The sequence below is a fragment of the Pristiophorus japonicus genome, chromosome 1 (genome assembly GCF_044704955.1).
Source record: "Pristiophorus japonicus isolate sPriJap1 chromosome 1, sPriJap1.hap1, whole genome shotgun sequence".
In the NCBI taxonomy this organism is placed as follows: Eukaryota; Metazoa; Chordata; class Chondrichthyes; family Pristiophoridae; genus Pristiophorus; species Pristiophorus japonicus.
This window is the reverse complement of record NC_091977.1, coordinates 81,896,808-81,916,773: the sequence shown is the minus strand read 5'-3', so window position 1 is coordinate 81,916,773 and position 19,966 is coordinate 81,896,808. Positions and strand designations below refer to the sequence as shown.

Below are 19,966 nucleotides of genomic sequence, written 5' to 3'. Positions count from 1 at the left end.
TCTACCCAACAATGTGGAAAACTGTCCAAGTATGTCCTGTCCAAAAAAGCCGGACACATCAGCAAAATGATGGAAGGTGCCAACAACAATGCTAACAAGTGGCACTTACTCACCGATGCTCAATTTGGGTTCTTCCAGGACCACTCGGCCCCAGACCTCATTACAGCCTTGGTCCAAACATGGACAAAAGAGCTGAATGCCAGAGGTGAGGTGAGAGTGACTGCCCTTGACATCAATGCAGCATTTAACTGAGTGTGGCATCAAGGAGCCCTAGTAAAATTGAAGTCATTGGGAATAAGGGGGAAAACTCTCCACTGGCTAGAGTCATACCTAGCACAAAAGATGGTTGTGGTTGTCACAGGCCCAGGACATTGCTGCAGGAGTTCCTCAGGGCAGTGTCTTAGACCAAACCACCTTCAGCTGCTTGATCAATTACCTTCCCTTCCCTATAAAGTCAGACGTGGGGATGTTTGCTGATGGTTGCAGTGCTCAGTTCTATTCGCAACTCCTCCAATAATGAAACAGTCCATGCCCATGTGCAGCAAAACCTGAATGACAATTAGGCTTGGCTGATGTCGGACAAGCAGCGTGACAAATCATAGGTAATGATGGGATCAAGAGAGATGGAAGTGAGGCACAGCACTACTAGTCATTTTTTTATTAATGACCTGGACAGTAGTGTTGGGGGTATGTTCAGTAAGTTTGCAGATGATATGAACATTTGTGCACGGGTTAAGCCTGTAGAGGAGTACAATCTTCTGTAAAAAAAAATAAATGGACTAGGGGAATAGGCCAAACAATGGCAAATGGCATTTAACCTAGATAAATGCAATGTCATGTGTGTAGGTAGGACTAACTCAGAATATACTTATCATTTACAGGGATCAATACTGAAAGTAGTTGAGAAAGAAAAGGATTCGGCGTTAATGTGCACAGATCACTGAAGGGTCCTGATGAATGCAGAGAAGCCGTAGCCAAAGTGAATAGGGTATTGGATTATATTAATAGAACCATTCACTACAAATCAAGAGACCATTCCGTTAATATGCAGGTTGCTGGTTACACTGCATCTGGAGTACTGCGCCCAGTTTTGGTTCGCTCACATGGTGGATGATGTAGTGGCCTTGGAAAAGGGTCAGAAAGCTACAATAATTATTTCTAGCTTAACAAACTTTAGTTACACAGATTGGCATGAAGAGGTGGGCCTATTTACTTTACAGCAGCACAGACAGACCTAGAGGTAATAGAGGATATAAGATAATGAAAAAGCTGGATTGTGTGCCTATTGATAGATTATTTCAGTTTGATAGATTGGGGAGGACCAGGGATCATGATGTTTTCCCAGAGAGTAATCATCCTCTGGAATTCATTGCTGGCTTGCACTGACTCTCTGCATGCCTTCAAGGGGAAGCGGGCCAGTTCTTTGCTGGGGCAGAGCTTGCATCATAGAGAAGCAGATTAATAGTTAACATACGCATGGTCAATATAATCTCCTGGACTGGTTTTGATGATCTTAAGGGATCGGAAAGGAATTTTCCAGAGTTTTTCTTTCCCTTGATTGCACTTTTTTTTGCCCCCCTAGATTACATGCTGCCGGGGGAGGGGGGGGGGAGTTAGGAAGGGTCTAGTTCTGATGCTCCAGGCATCATGGGCATGGGACAGACCTGATGCACCAGCATTCCTAACGGTCAGTTTCATATATTCGCATGACCTGGATGGACCGTGGTCTTTTTTCATTTAGCAATTCCTATGTTCTGGCGTTGGGGAAGGAAATGGAGACAGGAGGGCTGGGAACACACCTTTTCACCTCATTATCGTGGCTGTTCTTTATCCATGCAGTTGAAGATGCAGGCACTCTGCCCCTCCCCTCGGGGGAAGCCCTGGAAAACTTGCAGAAATGTAAAGGAGGTAGAGACATGAGGGTCACAAGTCTTCTTCACCCCACCCCTTTCCCTTTCTTTTGTGGCTGGGAACTGAGCAATAACTAAGCATTTTGGACAGGAAAATCAGTCCTAATGTAAAAACAGCCACCCAAACCTGGAAATTTCTGAGAGTGATATTAAAATCAGAACACAATGCATTTGCATCAAACCCTTCCATTACTGGTTTTAACCCATTTAAAATAAGTGGGTTAAGACATCCGTTGAAACAGCAGAGGAACTTGTATGAAAAAAAAACACAGTAATTTCCAATCTCTGGTTCAAAAATGGAAGTGGTCAAGTTGATGAAGTAGATTTTTTAAATCAAAATATATTCAGGCAGAGATTACAGATATAATAGCTATAAATGTAAATCTTTATATTTCTGACAGATCCAGGAAAATTCCGATTTCCCCAACCGAGCTGACCAGTCTCGTTTGATTTCAAATCTGAAACTGAAGCTAGCATGAGCATGACTGTAGTAAAGCTACTCAAACAGCAGGAGTAGTATTACAAGTGTAATATTAATCTTGTGGAACTAAAATATACATTTAAAACACAATTTTAATAAATAAAAATCATCCTCTATTGTCCCCATTTACTATCTGTCTTTTCTTTACTGTGTTGCCACATCTAGCCCATCATACTCTAACTTTGTTCTCTCTTTTAATAAAAAACCTTCCAAGTCTTTTACGAGTCTCCTCTTCCTCCTGGCTCCCAATGTCCATTTGGAAGATGGGGGTATGTTTGATAAGCTGAGGTTAAATTGGCTGAAAAGTGGCTCTGAAGGCTACTTTTCCACTTGTGGAAAACCCAAATTTAGATTTGGGATTGATGTCCAAAGGGTTAATGAGACCTCCTCTAAATGTGAAACTGCATACAGTGGCAAAAACATATGGAGTACAATCCAAACTATAAACTTGTCCAGATACTGACACTTTAGTAATTAGAAAAGGATATCACATCTTTAATGTTAAACAAAAGTCCTAGCAAATGTCAGATGAATACAGAATGTAAAACAATGACCCTCACATAACACCGTGCCACAGTTCATTTTCTTTCTATTAGATGATACACGCAAACGCCATTGGTACACGAGGTAGCTTTTTCACAGATCATTCAGTTCAGATGAGACACTGTGCTACTGATATCACCTGATGTTGTTCAGCGAGCAGCAGGCTCCTGGCCTGTGACCAACAGAGGTCTGTTACTAACAAACACAATGGTATTGACTTGGACAAATCTAACTGCACTCATCCATGCCAACTGCTATCGGAGTCATAACTACAGATCGTCCGTTCTCTAAACGATGCAAGAAATGTGTTGTCATACATGCAGGAGTTTAATCTTCAGCTCTTTAACAATTTTTGTTTTACACATATCAGGAAATATCTCTATTAATTCTGCATTTTGAGCAGAACACAGTCACAGAATGTTCCAGATACGCAATAGGTCATCAGAGTCTGAATGGTTTTCTTTAAAAATATCGAGTATTCTGGTAAACTCAGATTCATAAGCAAAACTGCGTTTTCAACAGAAAACAAGGGGGAACAATCCTTTGGAAGGAAAATGCGACAAGGTCTTCAATTCCCTTACAGTTCACAATCAGGTATGTGTAATTCGATGCAGCATCAGAGCTGGCAGTTAAGCCTGGAGCCTTTTTGGAAAGGGACCTTGCAGATGTCTCGTGGCCTGAAGATGCTTTGGCCGTGTGAATTTGCAAAGTGTTACGAAGTATGGTCTCTATGCAGCCCTGGAAAATTAAACAAAACACTCGTCTAATTTTCTCAATACCTCTTCAATATAGACTTCAAGCTGTTTTGGAGCCATTGTATCCCTTTTACAAGTACAGTCTTAGAAAAATAAATATAAAGTCGACCAACTGCTTTAGTTTCCTTTTGAAGTGGGTGAACTGGTAACATTTGAACAAATTTTGCAAATAATAATAAACAGCAGCAATAATTCTGTACCGAGGGCCTGAGTGGTAGAGGTGGTTAGCACACTGGCCTCTCGTGGCTGTCCCATGCAAGACAAGTGCCATGATAAAACCACCCATAACCTGGCATAATTAGAATTAAACTGTCAGTCTTGCTTAAAAAAACACAAGGATGGTTGGTTTGGAAAGTGCAATTGTCAGTTGGTGCAGTAGGGGGTGCTCATCTGATCTTCAGTCTATGGCTCATTAATGGGGCAGTTGAGGGTGTTTTACTTTACATTTGGTTGTACTATATCCAATCTTGGAATGAGTGCTTAGCGTTGGATGACAAAATATGTTGCATCCCATATACGGTGGTATTCCCCAGGGGTCGGTACTAGGACCACTGCTTTTCTTGATATATATTAATGACTTGGACATGGGTGTTTAGGGCACAATTTCAAAATTTGCAGATGACACAAAACTGTGAAGTATAATGAATAGTGAGGAGAATAGCAATAGACTTCAAGAGGACATAGACAGGCTGGTGGAGTGGGTGCACGTGGCAGATGAAATTTAATGCAGAAAAGCGTGAATTGATACATTTTGGTAGAAAGAATGGGGAGAGGAAATATAAACCAAAGGGTACAATCCTAAAGGGAGTGCATGAACAGAGAGAGCTAGAAGTATATGTGCACAAATCGTTGAAGGTGGCAGGGCAGGTTGAGAAAGCAGTAAAAAAAGCTTACAGGGTCCTGGGTTTCATGAAAAGAGGTATAGAATACAAAAGCGTGGAAATTATGATGAATCTGTATAAAACACTGCTTCGGCGTCAACTGGAGTATTGTGTCCAATTCTGGGTACCACACTTTAGGAAGGATGTGAAGGCCTTAGAGAGGGTGCAGAAAAGATTTACGAGAATGATTCCAGGAATGAGAGACTTCAGTTGCGTGGATAGACTGGAGAAGCTGGGGTTGTTCTCCTTGGAGCAGAGACGATTGAGAGGAGATTTGATAGAGGTGCTCAAAATCATGAGGGGTCTGGACAGAATAGATAGAGAGAAACTGTTCCCAGTGGCAGAAGGGTCGAGAACCAGAGGACACAGATTTAAGTTGATTGGCAAAAGAGCCAAAGACGACATAAGAAAAAACTTTTTTACACAGCGAGTGGTTAGGATTTGGAATGCACTGCATGAAAGGGTGGTGGAGGCATACTCAATCACGGATTTCAAAAGGGAGTTGGATAAGTACCTGAAAGAAAAAAAATTGGAGGGCTACAGGGAAAGGGCGGGGGAGTGGGACTAGCCGAGGTGCTCTTGCAGAGAGCCGGCATAGGCTTGATGCCCCAAATGGCCTTCCTCCGTGCTACAACCATTCTAACATTCTATAATCCCCTAGCACTGACATCCCTCAGTTTAGTGAGTGTAAAATTTAATAATTCTAGGTTGTAGACCATACAGCACTTATATTTTTCACTACAATGTGATTACATATGTTTAATATATCACATAGAATGCCAAGATATAAATAAGCCATGCCCATTAAATGTTTTGTTTCTAAAATCTTTTCCTTTAGGCAAGACCTGAAGTATTTTCTCATGTGATTTATCCACTATTATTATTAATAAAGTTGCAATAAAAAAAAAATCACATCACTGTCCAGTTTGATATAACTGTCCTATTTACACAATGTTCTTGATTGGATCTGACCTACTACACATAAAAACATCCGACTATGTGCACAGACACATACACCCAAATACACATACATATGTATAAAATTGTAAATACCTATATGATTATTACATTACTTTTGTTGTCTTGCAGCTGACGACTGATGGTTTGGCAGGCTGCCTTTGGTTGATTCAAGATCTCAGACTATATCTGTTATTTTGCACGGGTGCAGAATAACTACATCAATTCACACAGTGTGCGTTTATTTATTCATTAATACAGGCTGATAAAATGCTCTAGAAAAGGGGATACTGCAACTTGGAGGTATCGCCAAAAAAACTTATTCTAGTTCCACCCAGATATTGTTGCATTGCAGTCGTGCTCCTACGAGTCACCTGAGTGTCTTGTTCGGTAGATATGCTGGTGTCAGTTTAGAGAGGGGTTTTGCACAGGGGATTCATTCGTAAAAACTGATGAACAAAAAGAAAGCAACAATAAGAGAAAAATAAAGAATTCTAATGTTTCCATCAGAGAAACTGATGACTAACAGAAACAATCTTCACCTGATTTCTACTCTTGTTAACGAAAAGATTGCTGAAGAACACTTTCAAATCGTAAAATGTTTATTTTCTGTCTTTAACATACCTGAAAGAAATAATCTCTAAAAATGTGTTTTTGTATCACATATACACATTTTTCAAGATACTTTCTGCCCCATTGATTCCTGTCTGCTACACGCAGTTCTCTCAACAACAGTGATTTGCATTTATATCGCGCCTTCAGCATAGTAAAAGGTCCCAAGACACTTCACAGGAGTGTTATCAGACAAAATATGACAACGAGCCACATAAGGAGGTATTAGGACAAGTGACCAAAGGCTTGGTCAAAGAGGTAGGTATTAAGGTGCGTCTTAAAGAAGAGATCGAGAGGCAGAGAGGTTTAGGGATGGAATTCCAGAGCTTAGGGCACAGCCGCCAATGGTGGGCGGAGGAAATTGGGAAAGCACCAGAGGCCAGAATTGGAGGAACGAAAAGTTTTCGGAGAGTTCTCGGGCTTATCAAAAGGCTGCAGAGATGAACTGTTTGGAAGTCTCTGCCAATGCACTTACGAAGAGGCGTGCAACAACTGTATATAATGACATAATGTCCCCCACTCTGACAACGTACTCATCTAGCCAGTTCCTCTACACGGTCCACGTGAGATTTGAAGCTGAGCATGCCGAAACGTTAACTAGTCTGTTCTCTCCTCACAAATGTCTGACCTGCTGAATGTTTCCAGCATTTTCTGCTTTTGTTTTACAGAAAGAGTCATGGGGGAAGGAAAGAACCCGAGTAATGCACTACTGATAGCTCACTCTTTTCCAATGATGTTGATAGAAGAATGTACAGAATTATTAAACATTCAATAATTCATACAAATCTTCAATCTTTTCACCTTGTCTGCTCTACCATTCAATTAGATCATGGCTGATCTGTACTTCATTTACCTGCCTCTGCTCCAGAGCCCTTGATACCTTTACTTAACAAAAATCTATCGATCTCAGTCTTGAAAATTTCAATTAATCCAGCATGCATAGCTTTTTGGGGCAGCGAGTTACAGATTTCCGCACCCCTTAATCTGAAAAGATCTTTCCTAATTTCACTCCTAAATGGCCTAGATCTAATTTTAAGGTTATGCCTTCTTGTTCTGGATTCCCCAGCAGGGGAAATAGTTTATATTTATATCCTACTGAATCCCTTTATCTTTTTAAACACCTCAATTAGATCACCCTTCAATCTTCTAAACTCAACGGAGTACAAGGCAAGTTTATGGAAACTATCTCCATAATTTAGCCATTTAACCCCCAGTATCATTCCGGTGAATCTGCACTGTACCCCTTCGAAAACCAATGTTCGGTGCCCAAAACGGAACGCAGTATTTCAGATGAGGTCTGACCAAGACTCTGTGAAGCTATCACTTCCTCACTTTTGAATTGCAACCTCCTTGAGACAAAGGCCAACATTCCATTAGCCTTTTTGATGACTTTTTGTACCCGTGCCCTAGCTTTTCATGATTTATGTAAATGGACTCCTAAATCCCTTTGTGCCTCCTCCTAGTGTCGAACCATTAAGAAAATATTCCGATTTGTCTTCGTCGGATCCAAAGTGGAAGATCTCACACTTCCCCACAATTGAACACCATCTGCCATAGTTTTGCCCACTCATTTAGTCTGTCGATGTCCCTTTGTAACTTGCTGCTCCTTTCCACACAACTTGCTGTGTCTCCTACCATACTGCCATCTGCAATCTTGAATATACAATTCCCTATTCCTTCAGCCGAGTCATTAATATATTTGGTTAAAAGTTGAGGCCCTCCTACAGATCCCTGGGGAACACCTCTTATCAGATCCCAATACTGTTACTCACCCTCCTTTCTCAATTTCCCCATCCTTTCTAAAGATTCTATTGCCTGGAATGTTTAGCTCCCAAGCTCAAGTTGTAGAAACGTCTCTGTAATGCCCTTTAAGCTGAATTTGTGCTTCCAACTCACTTGTTTTATTTCTGATGCTACGTGCATTCGAGTAAAGGACTCTTATCTGGGTAACGGTCCCCACCCTGCCAATATGTCCTGCTGTTTATATATTTCCTCAATTATTTTCGCTATGTTTGTACAATGTAATCTCAAACTGATGTTTTAATCTTTAAGTCTATATTAATAATGTAACATAAGCCTTACAATTGTGTTTTCCAGCAGTAGTTTCCAAATTCTCAAAAAGATATTCAATCTTTGTGAAAATTCCAGCTACTCTCTTACTTTGAAGGTCTGAAGCCAATCAGGTGGGAAGTGCTGTTGTTTCAATGGCAGTCAGAGTCACAGTGCATTGCATCACACGCCTTCAAAAAAGAGCTGAGAGATACAGTTTCCATACAGAAAGCATCTGACCTCAGCGAAGGTATCAGGTTAGATGCCGAGGGCAGACAAAAACTTCCCCAGAGAGTGATAGAGATGGGAAGGGGAAGAAACTCTGAGGGCAACTAAATCCATGGCATTCTTTCAGTCAATGAGGCACTGGGTAGAGGCCTGGGAACAGGTCAACTCCCAGTTAAGGGTGTAGGGTGATGCACAGGAATGTAAAAATGAGTTATGAGAAAAAAAGAAAATGGGTAATGATTAATATTGTTTTTGTATGTTTGATTGGAGACTGGGCCAATTCACACTATCTTGGAATCCAAAAGCCCATTACTGTTGACCTTGTATTACGTAGCAGTATTGCATTCCACTGCACTGTGTACACCTAGCTAATAATCTATGTTCAAAATGTTTTACAAAGCAGTAATACCATACTATCTCTGACATCATTCTAATGAATGCTGTAATTACGGACTGTAGTGTTTTAAAGATACAGAATTGAAAGACTTACCTGAAGAAAGGATTCTTTAAGTCTAGCAGGTTTCCAGACTTGAAACCTGTCTGATCTACCATAGCCATAATGTGAATATCGTAGCTTTGTCTGTGATATGAATGCAGAAGAAAACACAAGTAAAGCAAATTACTTATCATCTTTTTGATCAAATATTCAGGGCACAGGGCTTTATTACAGCTGGTGGAGAAATTGCTTCCTAACTGCTATTTTAACTGAGGCTTTGGGAATACTACAGTGTAGTCATACAATTCAACACATCAACGTTCCCCGCCCCCCCCGCCCAATGGGAATTCTTTAACAGATTAATTTTTATTAACCTAGCTTTAAAAAAAACCTCTGAAATGCTGATGGAATTCCTGCCATTCTGATCTCTGCTTCAATGGGAGGATGGGAAAAAAATGCAGCGTCGTAGTTATATGTGCAATCCCTCTGTCTTAAAGGGGATTCAAAATATTTTTTGTGACTCCTGTCTTGTCAAAAGCAGAAATCAAATATATACGTTTTAATTGTTTTTGTGTTGTGTGCCTCATTAAAAGCAACTTAATCAATCTTTTATGGTTGGCATGATTGTGTGTGTGACTGGTCAAGAAAAATCAAATGGGACTGACTTGTTTCTTTTTAAGCTGACCTTGCCCCCTCTAAATAACCTTGTGTCACACAAGATTCCCCTCCCAGCATTGGACAGGTAATGAAAGAGCAAAGCTACCTTGATTGCGTGTTATAGGGCCAAATTGCTTTCAGGCCAGGCACTAGGAAATGTAGAGATGAGTATAAAGTGGAAAACACCATTATATACTCAAATATTTTTGCTACAATTAGCATATGGTGAAAAAATATAGCCCTCAGTAATTGCACCATGTAAGGGAGTAATATCGAGTGGCAGGTTGGCTTTCTTTGTGCTGGTCCCTCTGATTTTGCCATCCCAAGATGATGCAGCGGCTTTACAGTGACTCATATCACCCGAGAGCCGCTGCTAATCCTCAAGTTTTGTAAATGAGAAATCAGATGAATTAGTCTGTTGTACCTGGCATGACAGTAGTTTAAATAGAATGTTAAAAAATGTTACTGTATTCTTTTTAAATATAAAAATATTGAGTCCCCTGCTGGTCGTCCTTTCCTCTGCACTGTGACTTCCTCCCAATCTGTGTCAATGTGAGTCAGTGCTCTGAAACACAGTGCCCTTGTATTGTCCTGTATTTACGCCTTTTTTAAATAACACAGGCCCTGATCTTCGATTTCTGCCTGAAGATGGCACAAAGTAGACAGAGCAGCCGCACCGACCACCCATTCTTGCCTTTTTGAGGCTCGGGGACCATTTAATGCTGCCAGAGAATTGTGGACAACAAACGGGTGCTCTGCTGCAGCTCACCAGTTCCGGGAGGACGCGAGTTCAGCCGGCTCCCACACTGAGCTGGCCGACAGTCCAAGCCTGTGGGATAGGGAGGCGATCCTAAGGGTGGGACATAGAAAGCCTGACACTGGCCCATACTTTTTTTGTGGGCCCAGAAGGAGCACCACTTCTCCTCCTGACCTCATCCAAAAAAAAATCAAGACATTTCCTGGGCCATTTTGGGAGCGGCCCTCAGCAGTCCCTTTAAGGACCGCTGGTAGGTTCCTCACTGCTGGTAGGTCACAAGCTCTGGGCATTTGCATCTGAAAATTGCAATTGGGGTCCTACAACAAACATAGGACCCCAATTTGGATATTTAAGCAGCCAGTTTCAAGCGGGCGGAATGCTTGCCCATTTACAGGCCCGCCTGAAAATCGCATCAGGTAGGCCATGGGCATCAGTGGGCTGGCCGAGGTGACATCCGCACCCTACCCCCCACCATACCAATTTTAATTTGCCGGCTGTCAATTTTTCAGTCTCCAAACCTTTAAAGTGATTGCAGTGCACCTTGCCTTCTGCTTTTCTGGTTAAGATGGCCAACATCACAACTTGTTACCTGTTCAGCTTAAAATATGTCCATAGCAATAAGACTAATAGGGTAATTAACATGACAGTGCTTTTTGATTCTCACCGTTTATTGGCCACTAGTAAGACTTTCCCTGAAAATGTTTCACCTTCTTTGGCAAACAGTGGGGTCTGTAGCAGGCAGCGCACCTGGTACCAGTGTGTGAGGGGTTCAGCAGGGGATGTTGACAGCCAGACTGTTTTTCTGAAAAAGGAAGATTTTATCAATTTAGATTTTTTTTTAAATGTTAAACTACAATTTTAAACATTAAAGGTTTCCTATATGATACACTGCTCCAAGAGATCACTGAGAAAATCAAGAGAACAAATTCTATAAGGAAAAATATAAATGGCTGTGGGGAAAGGGCAGGAAAATATGATGAAAGTAGACAGCTCCAGTGGAGGAGCTCGCGCTTGCACCTGTAATTTCCATGACTGTATGAAGATAGAGAGAGAGAATAAGTGAAATGAACTGTGGGTGAGAGAGAGTGTTGAGAGTGCATAGAGCTGACAGAAATGAGAGACATCCAAGAGAAATGTGCTGAAAGAATAAGTGTCTCTCCCCCTCTGGATTCCAGCTTTTTCAATTCTTCTTTTTGGGCTATTCCACTGATTTTAGCAAAAAGGTAGGCATGAGTAAAAAAGGAGAAAAAAAAAACAGCAAATGAGAAAAAAAAGTTTTTGTGCTCGTTAAAAAGACTTGCATTTATATAGTGCCTTTTGCAAACTCAAGTCATCCCAAAGCACTTTATAGCCAATTAAGTACTTTTGAAGTGCTGTCATTGCCTTATTAGTCATTAATGAAAAGGATGGGCAACTTTCCCCAACTGCAGAGTCATCTCCAAAAGTAAGCATTCTACCCCAGGTCAAGCCTAGCATTAATGAAAATAAATGAAGGGAAGACATTACCACAGCAATGACAGAAGTGATTGCACGCTCCAAAGTTCTTGAATGCACTGTCACCTCCCAAATTTGTGCCATTTTTCCTGCAAATCCATGTTTGAATCTCTAATTTGGTTTTCATCCATACCATACAACTGAAATGGGCCTAATCAAAGTCACAAATGGCATCCTTTGCAATGATGGTACATCGTTCTTCATCCTCCTCAATCTCTGCAACCTTTGACATGGTTGACCACACCACCTTCTTCCAACAGTTTCCTCCACTGTCCAGCTCAGTGGGATTTTGCTTGCTTGGTTCCACAATTACCTATCAGATCATACCCACAGCATCTACAGCAATATCTTCCCTTCTTGCCCCTATCCCCCACCGTTACCTTCTGAGTCTACCAAAGATCTGTCCTTAGCCCAATCCTCTTCATCTACATGTTGCCCCTGTTTGACATCATCCACACATACACTGACGACACCCAGCTCTATCTACCAGCTCTCTTGACCTCTCTGCTGCCTCTGTGTTGTTAGAATGATTGTTCAATATCTAGTATTGTATTAGCTGCAATTCCCTCCAGCTGAACACTGGAAAGACAGAATCTAGCCCCAACCACAAACTTTGTGCCTTTGCAATTGATTCCATCTCCCCTCCTTGGCCATTTTCACAGGTTGATTCACGCTGTTCGCAATCTCAGCATCCAATTCAACACCGAACAGAATTTCAGACCCTGTATATGCTCCATCATAAAGACTGTCTACTTCCACCTCCGTAACATCACCCATGCCTCTGCTCACCTGCTGCTGAAACCCTCATCCATGCCCTGTTCCCTCCAAGCATGACTATTCCAATGCTCTTTTGGCCGTCCTCCATTGTCCACCCTCCATAAACGCTAGCTCACAGAAAACTTTACAGCATGTATCCTATCCCAAACCAAGTCCTGTTCATTCATCTATTCATCACCCCTGTTCTCGCTGACTGACATTGGCTCACAGTCCCTCAACAACACAAATTTAAAATTCTAATCCGTGTTTAAATCCCTCTATGGCCTTGCCCCACCTTATCTCTGTAATCTCTTCCAGCTCTCCAACTTCCTCCACTGAACTCTGTGTTCTTCTGACTCGGGCCTTTGTGCTCAATAAACCCCCTCCCATCCCTTTGCCCCAGTATTGGCGGCCGTGCCTTTACCCGCCTAGGCCCCACACTCAAATTCCCTCGCTAAATCCCCCCACCACCTCCTCCTTTAAGGCCCTCCTTAAAACCCACCTTTTTGGTCACCCTCCCTAATATCATCTTCTTTGTCTCAGCATTCACCTTTGTCTGATTGTACATCTGCGAAGCACCTTGGGATGTTTTTTCTAAAGGTGCAATATAAATACAAGATTATGTTATTGGGGAGAAGAGCTTTTAGGGTCCCCTCACAAATAACAAATTAAGAAGTGTGCCAACAACATGCATAGTCACTGGCAATACCCTGGATAATAGCAAAATGCATTTCTAGAGGGGGTGAGTTCAATCAGTTTTTTGTTAAATTCCAAAAACAGAAATTTCATAAAGTTAACAAAATGCAAGCCCCTTATGGAGTAAAATAAGGCATTATGAGAAGCAAAATATACTTACTGTGAGCCCACAAATGCCACATCAAACCAAAATGCCAAGCCATGGACAAGTCCAGACTGAAGAATTCGGAAAACAAAGGGGATCTCCATTCTACAAGAATAAATTTAAAAATCATTACAAGTACTTTGATTACGATGATTCTGATTACCTTAAGAAATACAGGGGAAACAAATGCTGCATTTTCACATCTGACAGCTGGCTTTGAGTCCAGCACAGAATAATGAAATGAATACGAGTAATTTTACAAGTTCACCCGCAGTCTTGCCCGCTCGGAGCGAATAATCGAAATTCAGGTGTGTGAAGCACATAATTTTCTGCCCATTTAAATAACGATTATTTAGTCTTCTGCAGCTGATGCACAAATTCTCATAGGTGCATCCGGTGGGCAAGGCTCCTCACTGAGAGCAGTCACAAATAACCTGTAATGTCTCCTTTCCCTCTGAAACTACAACATTTTAAACCCAGTTCCTGGGAAGCATAGGCTCACAGTACAAAAATGCTTATAATTGGCATTAAACTGGTAATCTCACTCACAGCCTAGTATGGGAAGTACAATAACATGCTGCTCCTCAGAATGTGAAGGCAAAGTAAAGGGAATGTTATGTTGCACTTAATGCTAAATGCTGACACTGGGTGCAAAATGTAGAAAGTGCTATGATGTCCATCACTGACATCCCTTATCAAGAGTATGACAAATCCATCTTGGTCACCTATGTCCTTGTAACTCATTCTCAGCCATCCATTTTATTGTGTATGTCACACCTCAGCTCTAGCGAGCTACACAGCTAATTTCAACAATTATTGCAGAACAAGTTAGAATTTCAACTGCATCATCCACTCACCTATGCAAATCATCTTCTTTGGCTTCCAGAAAATTCACAGTGTACTTGACAGACCGTGCCATCAAAATGACGACATCAAAGGTATCCTAAAATAGGAAATGTTAAACACCTTATGCCGCTGGCTTGAAAACATTTTGTTCAAATTCCTGTAAGAACTTGATAAAGCACAATTTACTTTTGAACTCCATGCAGTAATATGTAATTTGCAGCAATCTAACTTTCAATCTAAAGATAAATATATTGCATGATGGAGAGAAAGGGTGATGTGTTAACAGTACACAGGTGCTCCAGTGAAGTACCACATGCAATGGCAGCAGGTTGTCCACAGGTCCCATACACAGTGGTGCAATCAAAAGTGTGAATCACCCTAGCCTACTCTCATGTGCCTCCTACCAGCTGGCTGAAGACTGCCATTAGCACAGGCCTGGGGAAGATGCATGATGAGGAAGAACCTCAAGAAGAGGAAGAGATAAATTAAGAAAAATTGTGTAAAAAGTACTTAAAAAAAAAAAAGGAAACAAATATATAACAGAACCAAAGGATGGGCTACACTAGAAGTTGGCATCCTTTGTGATGGAGAAGATTTGGGAGCAGAAGCTCAACTTGGGGTCAAAGAGGACGCTGAGGTTGCAAATAAACTGGTTCAGCCCAAGATAGAGGCCTCGAAGAGGATGGAGTTTGTGATAGATGGGCCGGGGGGGGGCGGAGAGGGTGGCGGTTGATGTCTTCAATCCTCCCAATGCGTAGCTGGAGAAAATTTACAGCTCATCCAAGACTGGATGTCAGAAAAACAGTTCGAGAACACAGAGGCAGTGGACAGGTGGGGAAAGGTGGTGGAGAGACATACATGTGAAAGCTGACCTTCTGTATGTGGATGAGGCTTACTCCCTTCTAACCAAATTTTAATCCAGTTTACCATCTTCCCTCTAATACTATACCTTAATTTTAATCTTATAATACCCATGTGGTATCTTATCAAAAGCTTTCCATGTACACTAAATCCACTGCATGATGTCCATGGTGTCCATGTACACTAAATCCACTGCATGATGTCCATGGTGTCCATGTACACCAAATCCACTGCATGATGTCCATGTACACCAAACCCACTGCATTTATCCCATCTATCATGTCTGTTACCTCCTCAAGGTTCGTCAAGCACAAATTTTCCTTTTCAAATCCCTGCTATCTACTTCTAATTATTTCATCTTTATCTAGATATATGGTAATTTCACCGTAGAGACTGTGGGGCAAAATTGCCTCTCTCAACGATTGGGGGCGATAAGCTTCCGGGGCCAGGACTTTTATCGCTTGGCCCTGAAGTCCCGTTCCCGATGCGGAATATGGTATTGGGGGTAATGTATTGACGTTGATAGAGAACGGGTTGGCAGACAGGAAGCAGAGAGTCGGGATAAATGGGTCCTTTTCAGAATGGCAGGCAGTGACTAGTGGGGTGCCGCAGGGCTCAGTGCTGGGACCCCAGCTATTTACAATATACATCAATGATTTAGATGAAGGAATTGAGTGTAATATCTTCAAGTTTGCAGATGACACTAAGCTGGGTGGCGGTGTGAGCTGTGAGGAGGATGCTAAGAGGCTGCAGGGTGACTTGGACAGGTTAGGTGAGTGGGCAAATGCATGGCAGATGCAGTATAATGTGGATAAATGTGAGGTTATCCACTTTGGTGGCAAAAACATGAAGGCAGAATATTATCTGAATGGTGACAGATTAGGAAAAGGGGAGGTGCAACGAGACCTGGGTGTCATGGTACATCAGTCACTGAAAGTTGGAATGCAGGTATAGCAGGCGGTGAAGAAGGCAATCATAGCTAGGGGATTTGCGTATAGGTGCAGGGATGTCTTACTGCAGTATAATGTGGATAAATGTGAGGTTATCCACTTTGGTGGCAAAAACATGAAGGCAGAATATTATCTGAATGGTGACAGATTAGGAAAAGGGGAGGTGCAACGAGACCTGGGTGTCATGGTACATCAGTCATTGAAAGTTGGAATGCAGGTATAGCAGGCGGTGAAGGCCTCATCTAGAATATTGTGTTCAGTTTTGGTCTCCTAATCTGAGGAAGGACGTTCTTGCTATTGAGGGAGTGCAGCGAAGGTTTACCAGACTGATTCCCGGGATGGCAGGACTGACATATGAGGAGAGACTGGATCGACTGGGCCTGTATTCACTGGAGTTTAGAAGAATGAGAAGGGATCTCATAGAAACATCTAAAATTCTGACGGGACTGGACAGGTTAGATGCAGGAAGAATGTTCCCGATGTTGGGGGAAGTCCAGAACCAGGGGTCACAGTCTAAGGATAAGGGGTAGGCCATTTAGGACCGAGATGAGGAGAAACTTCTTCACTCAGAGAATTGTGAACCTGTGGAATTCTCTACCGCAGAGAGTTGTTGATGCCAGTTCGTTAGATATATTCAAGAGGGAGTTAGATATGGCCCTTACGGCTAAAGGGATCAAGGGGTATGGAGGGAAAGCAGGAAAGGGGTACTGAGGTGAATGATCAGCCATGATCTTATTGAATGGTGGCGCAGGCTCGAAGGGCCGAGTGGCCTACTCCTGCACCTATGTTTCTATGTTTCTATGGTTCCTTTCAGGGGCGCTCCCAGGGCAGTAGCATGGCGCTGAGGCCAGCGCGACGTGAAAGCTCCATGTGGCGCTCATGCGCTACAATACCCCTCCCCTTCAATTAGAGGGGCTAACCGCCGAGTGCAACACTGCCAGGACAGCTCCCCGCAAGCCTCTGGGGTAATTTCCCGGGAGGCGGTAGCGCCCCCCTCCCTAGGCAAAAATGTCATTGTACCCACCCGAAGATGCTAATGGGGCTGTAAAAAGGGGCAAATTCGCCCCCTGCATTTTTGTAAATAATTTCTAAGGTTTTGGCAATTTCTTCCTTCACCTCCCTCAGAATTGTTGGATGTAACCAGTCAGGCCCTGGGGCATTGCCTTCCTTTAGCCTCATTAAATTATCTGAAATTTTCCTTTTATCCATCATAATATCGCTCATCTCGCTCTCAGGCTCAATTCACCTCCTCTCTGATATCCATCTCTTTAGTAAAGTCCAATGTGAAGTACTTATTAAATCTCTGCCATTTTTTGATCATTTACAAATTGATAATCCTCTCCTCTCTGGGGTTCCACCTGACTTGTAACAATTCTCTTTTTACTGATATAACAAACAGTAAAGTACTTTGCAAGTATATTTTGATTCCCCCACCCCCACCCCATACTCCACACCTTAGCTTTCTTTAGCCCACTATTAACCTCTTCTCTTATTTTCCCATATTCTCCTTTAGTTTATAGTCCTTCTATATCTTCTTCAATTTTCGATGATTTTTAACCTCTGTTAATAGATGGCATCCTAAAACTATTAGTAGTTTCCTTCTTTTAAAAATATCCCATTGTTGCTCCATAGTTCTGTGTGCCAATTTCTTGCTCCATTCACCTCACCTAGCTCGTACTCCAACTTTCTAAAATCTGCTCTAATTCAATCTGGTGTTCTAGTTTTTGTACCAACATTTTTCCTTTCTAGTTGGATCTTAAACCATATCATGTTATGGTTACCACTCCCAAGTTGTTGAATCATATTTAGCTCACCAACCTGATCCATTTTATTACTCATAACCTACTTGAGCAACACCGCTGCCCTTGATGGCCTACTAAGACACTGCTTGCAGATGGAGTCCTGTGCACATTTTAGGAATTCTAATTCCTTTTCTCTATTTAGTCCCTCTCAGTCTGAAAAATCAGCATGTATTCCATCTTTTATCAATATTGCCACTCCACCTCCTTTTTTAACGTTTCTATCCCTCCCAAATATATTACATCCCATTAAGCTTATTTTCCATTTTTGACCAGTTGGCAGTCAGGTTTCTGTTAATGCTATTCAGTCTAGCTCTTCCGTAAAATAATTGCTTTCACTTCCCCCAGGTTATTTATTACACATTATTCAGTGAAATATATGTAATTTAAAAAAAAATACTGTTCTTTTCCTGTCATTTTCTTTCGCAATTTATAACTAGTCAATTTGATTTGATTCCTCTACTTCATATCCTTTCTAAATTGTTTTCTGCATGCATCTGACCCACCTCTATTTCTCCCTTCACTGTACAATAAGAACACAAGTAATTGGCATTTTGTGAGAAAGTTCTTATTCAGTCAATTTTATAAGACATAAAATCAGACAAATAGATTTGCTCAATAGAACTTTCCAGAAATTTGGCAGAATATTCACAAAGTACATCAGAAAACCATCAATTCCCCCTTTTAAAAAGAGTACTTCATTAACATAGAAACATAGAAAATAGGTGCAGGAGTAGGCCATTCAGCCCTTCTAGCCTGCACCGCCATTCAATGAGTTCATGGCTGAATATGCAACTTCAGTACCCCCTTCCTGCTTTCTCGCCATACCCCTTGATCCCCCTAGTAGTAAGGACTTCATCTAACTCCCTTTTGAATATATTTAGTGAATTGGCCTCAACTATTTTCTGTGGTAGAGAATTCCACAGGTTCACCACTCTCTGGGTGAAGAAGTTTCTCCTTATCTCGGTCCTAAATGGCTTACCCCTTATCCTTAGACTGTGACCCCTGGTTCTGGACTTCCCCAACATTGGGAACATTCTTCCTGCATCTAACCTGTCTAAACCCGTCAGAATTTTAAACGTTTCTATGAGGTCCCCTCTCATTCTTCTGAACTCCAGTGAATACAAGCCCAGTTGATCCAGTCTTTTTTGATAGGTCAGTCCCACCATCCCGAGATCTATTAAAGATCATGGGTTAGAACCTCCACTTTTTTGGGCGGTTTAATGCCCATTTAACCGCTGAAATGACGTATAACGCCCAGATATCGCCCATTCTGGCACAAAATGGAAACTGACGGGCTTTTTAGGAGATTTATCGCCGAGTGTTATTTTCCCAATGGGCTTAGCGCTGAGAAAAGATATCACCGCCCGCCCACTTTTTTGGGGCGGAATCAGCAGAATGGCGAATTCAATGCCCATAATATCACCCAGCATTACTTTCTGAACGGAATTAACGCTCAGATTCAATATTAACGCTTGGTGACTGTTTTTTGTCGTAAAGAGCATATTTACCCAAACTAGCGGCGATGCAGATCGCCCATCTTCAATTTCACCATATCGCCCACAATATCGCTCGCTCAAAAAACCGCCCACAAAAAGTGAAACTAACCAGAACAAAAGCCAGCGCTGTGGCTGGCATTTGTTAAATCCCACTTTTACGTGAGGAGCTGATATCGTAAAGATTTGACTGAGAGAGTGTTGATGTGAGTGACAACGCTGACACACAGCTGTGTGTGTGCAGCTCAGGTATCAATGGTGTCCATCACCTTGGTGCCAGTTAAAGTTTACGTTGATTGACATTAAGTTGTATTTAACCCTTTCATGGTAAGGAATCACCAATGTGTAACTGTCCAGCTATCTGAGACAATGCGCAACAAGGTTATGTTCAATAACAAAAGTTTAACACTAACATTGGTCTGAAATCATAAGTATCACAGCCAATAACACCCAACACCCAATTTTTCCCACCACTAACATCAATCACATGTTCAACATGTCCAGCAATACAGAATATAAAGGCAAAGCAGGAGCGTGGTCTCCAGCCCCCAGACGTTGCAACAAATTGCATACAGCCAGATGGAGATATAACACAGCCATCACCTGCGCACGTGCACCTCACTTTCCTTCCCCCCACCTCTACCCTTTCCCCTCCTC

General features: G+C 41.9%; 1 protein-coding gene across 3 annotated transcripts in view; it reads right to left on the bottom strand.

Moving 5' to 3' along the window:
- Positions 1–2,870: 2,870 nt before the first annotated feature.
- The window catches only part of LOC139226764 (histone-arginine methyltransferase CARM1-like), a 115,211-nt gene continuing 98,115 nt past the window's right edge, over positions 2,871–19,966 (bottom strand). The window contains exons 6-11 of one of the 3 annotated variants that reach the window (XR_011587321.1): positions 14,215–14,300; positions 13,373–13,462; positions 10,931–11,068; positions 8,907–8,996; positions 5,624–5,976; positions 2,871–3,672 (exon numbers count right to left, since the gene is read on the bottom strand). Coding sequence is in view for 1 of the 3 variants with exons in the window: in XM_070857798.1 (XP_070713899.1) it covers positions 5,964–5,976; positions 8,907–8,996; positions 10,931–11,068; positions 13,373–13,462; positions 14,215–14,300 (417 nt within the window). In the remaining 2 variants the exon portion in view is untranslated. Of the gene's footprint in view, positions 5,977–8,906; positions 8,997–10,930; positions 11,069–13,372; positions 13,463–14,214; positions 14,301–19,966 lie in introns of all 3 variants that reach the window. The other 2 variants (XR_011587326.1, XM_070857798.1) reach the window with 2 other exon arrangements.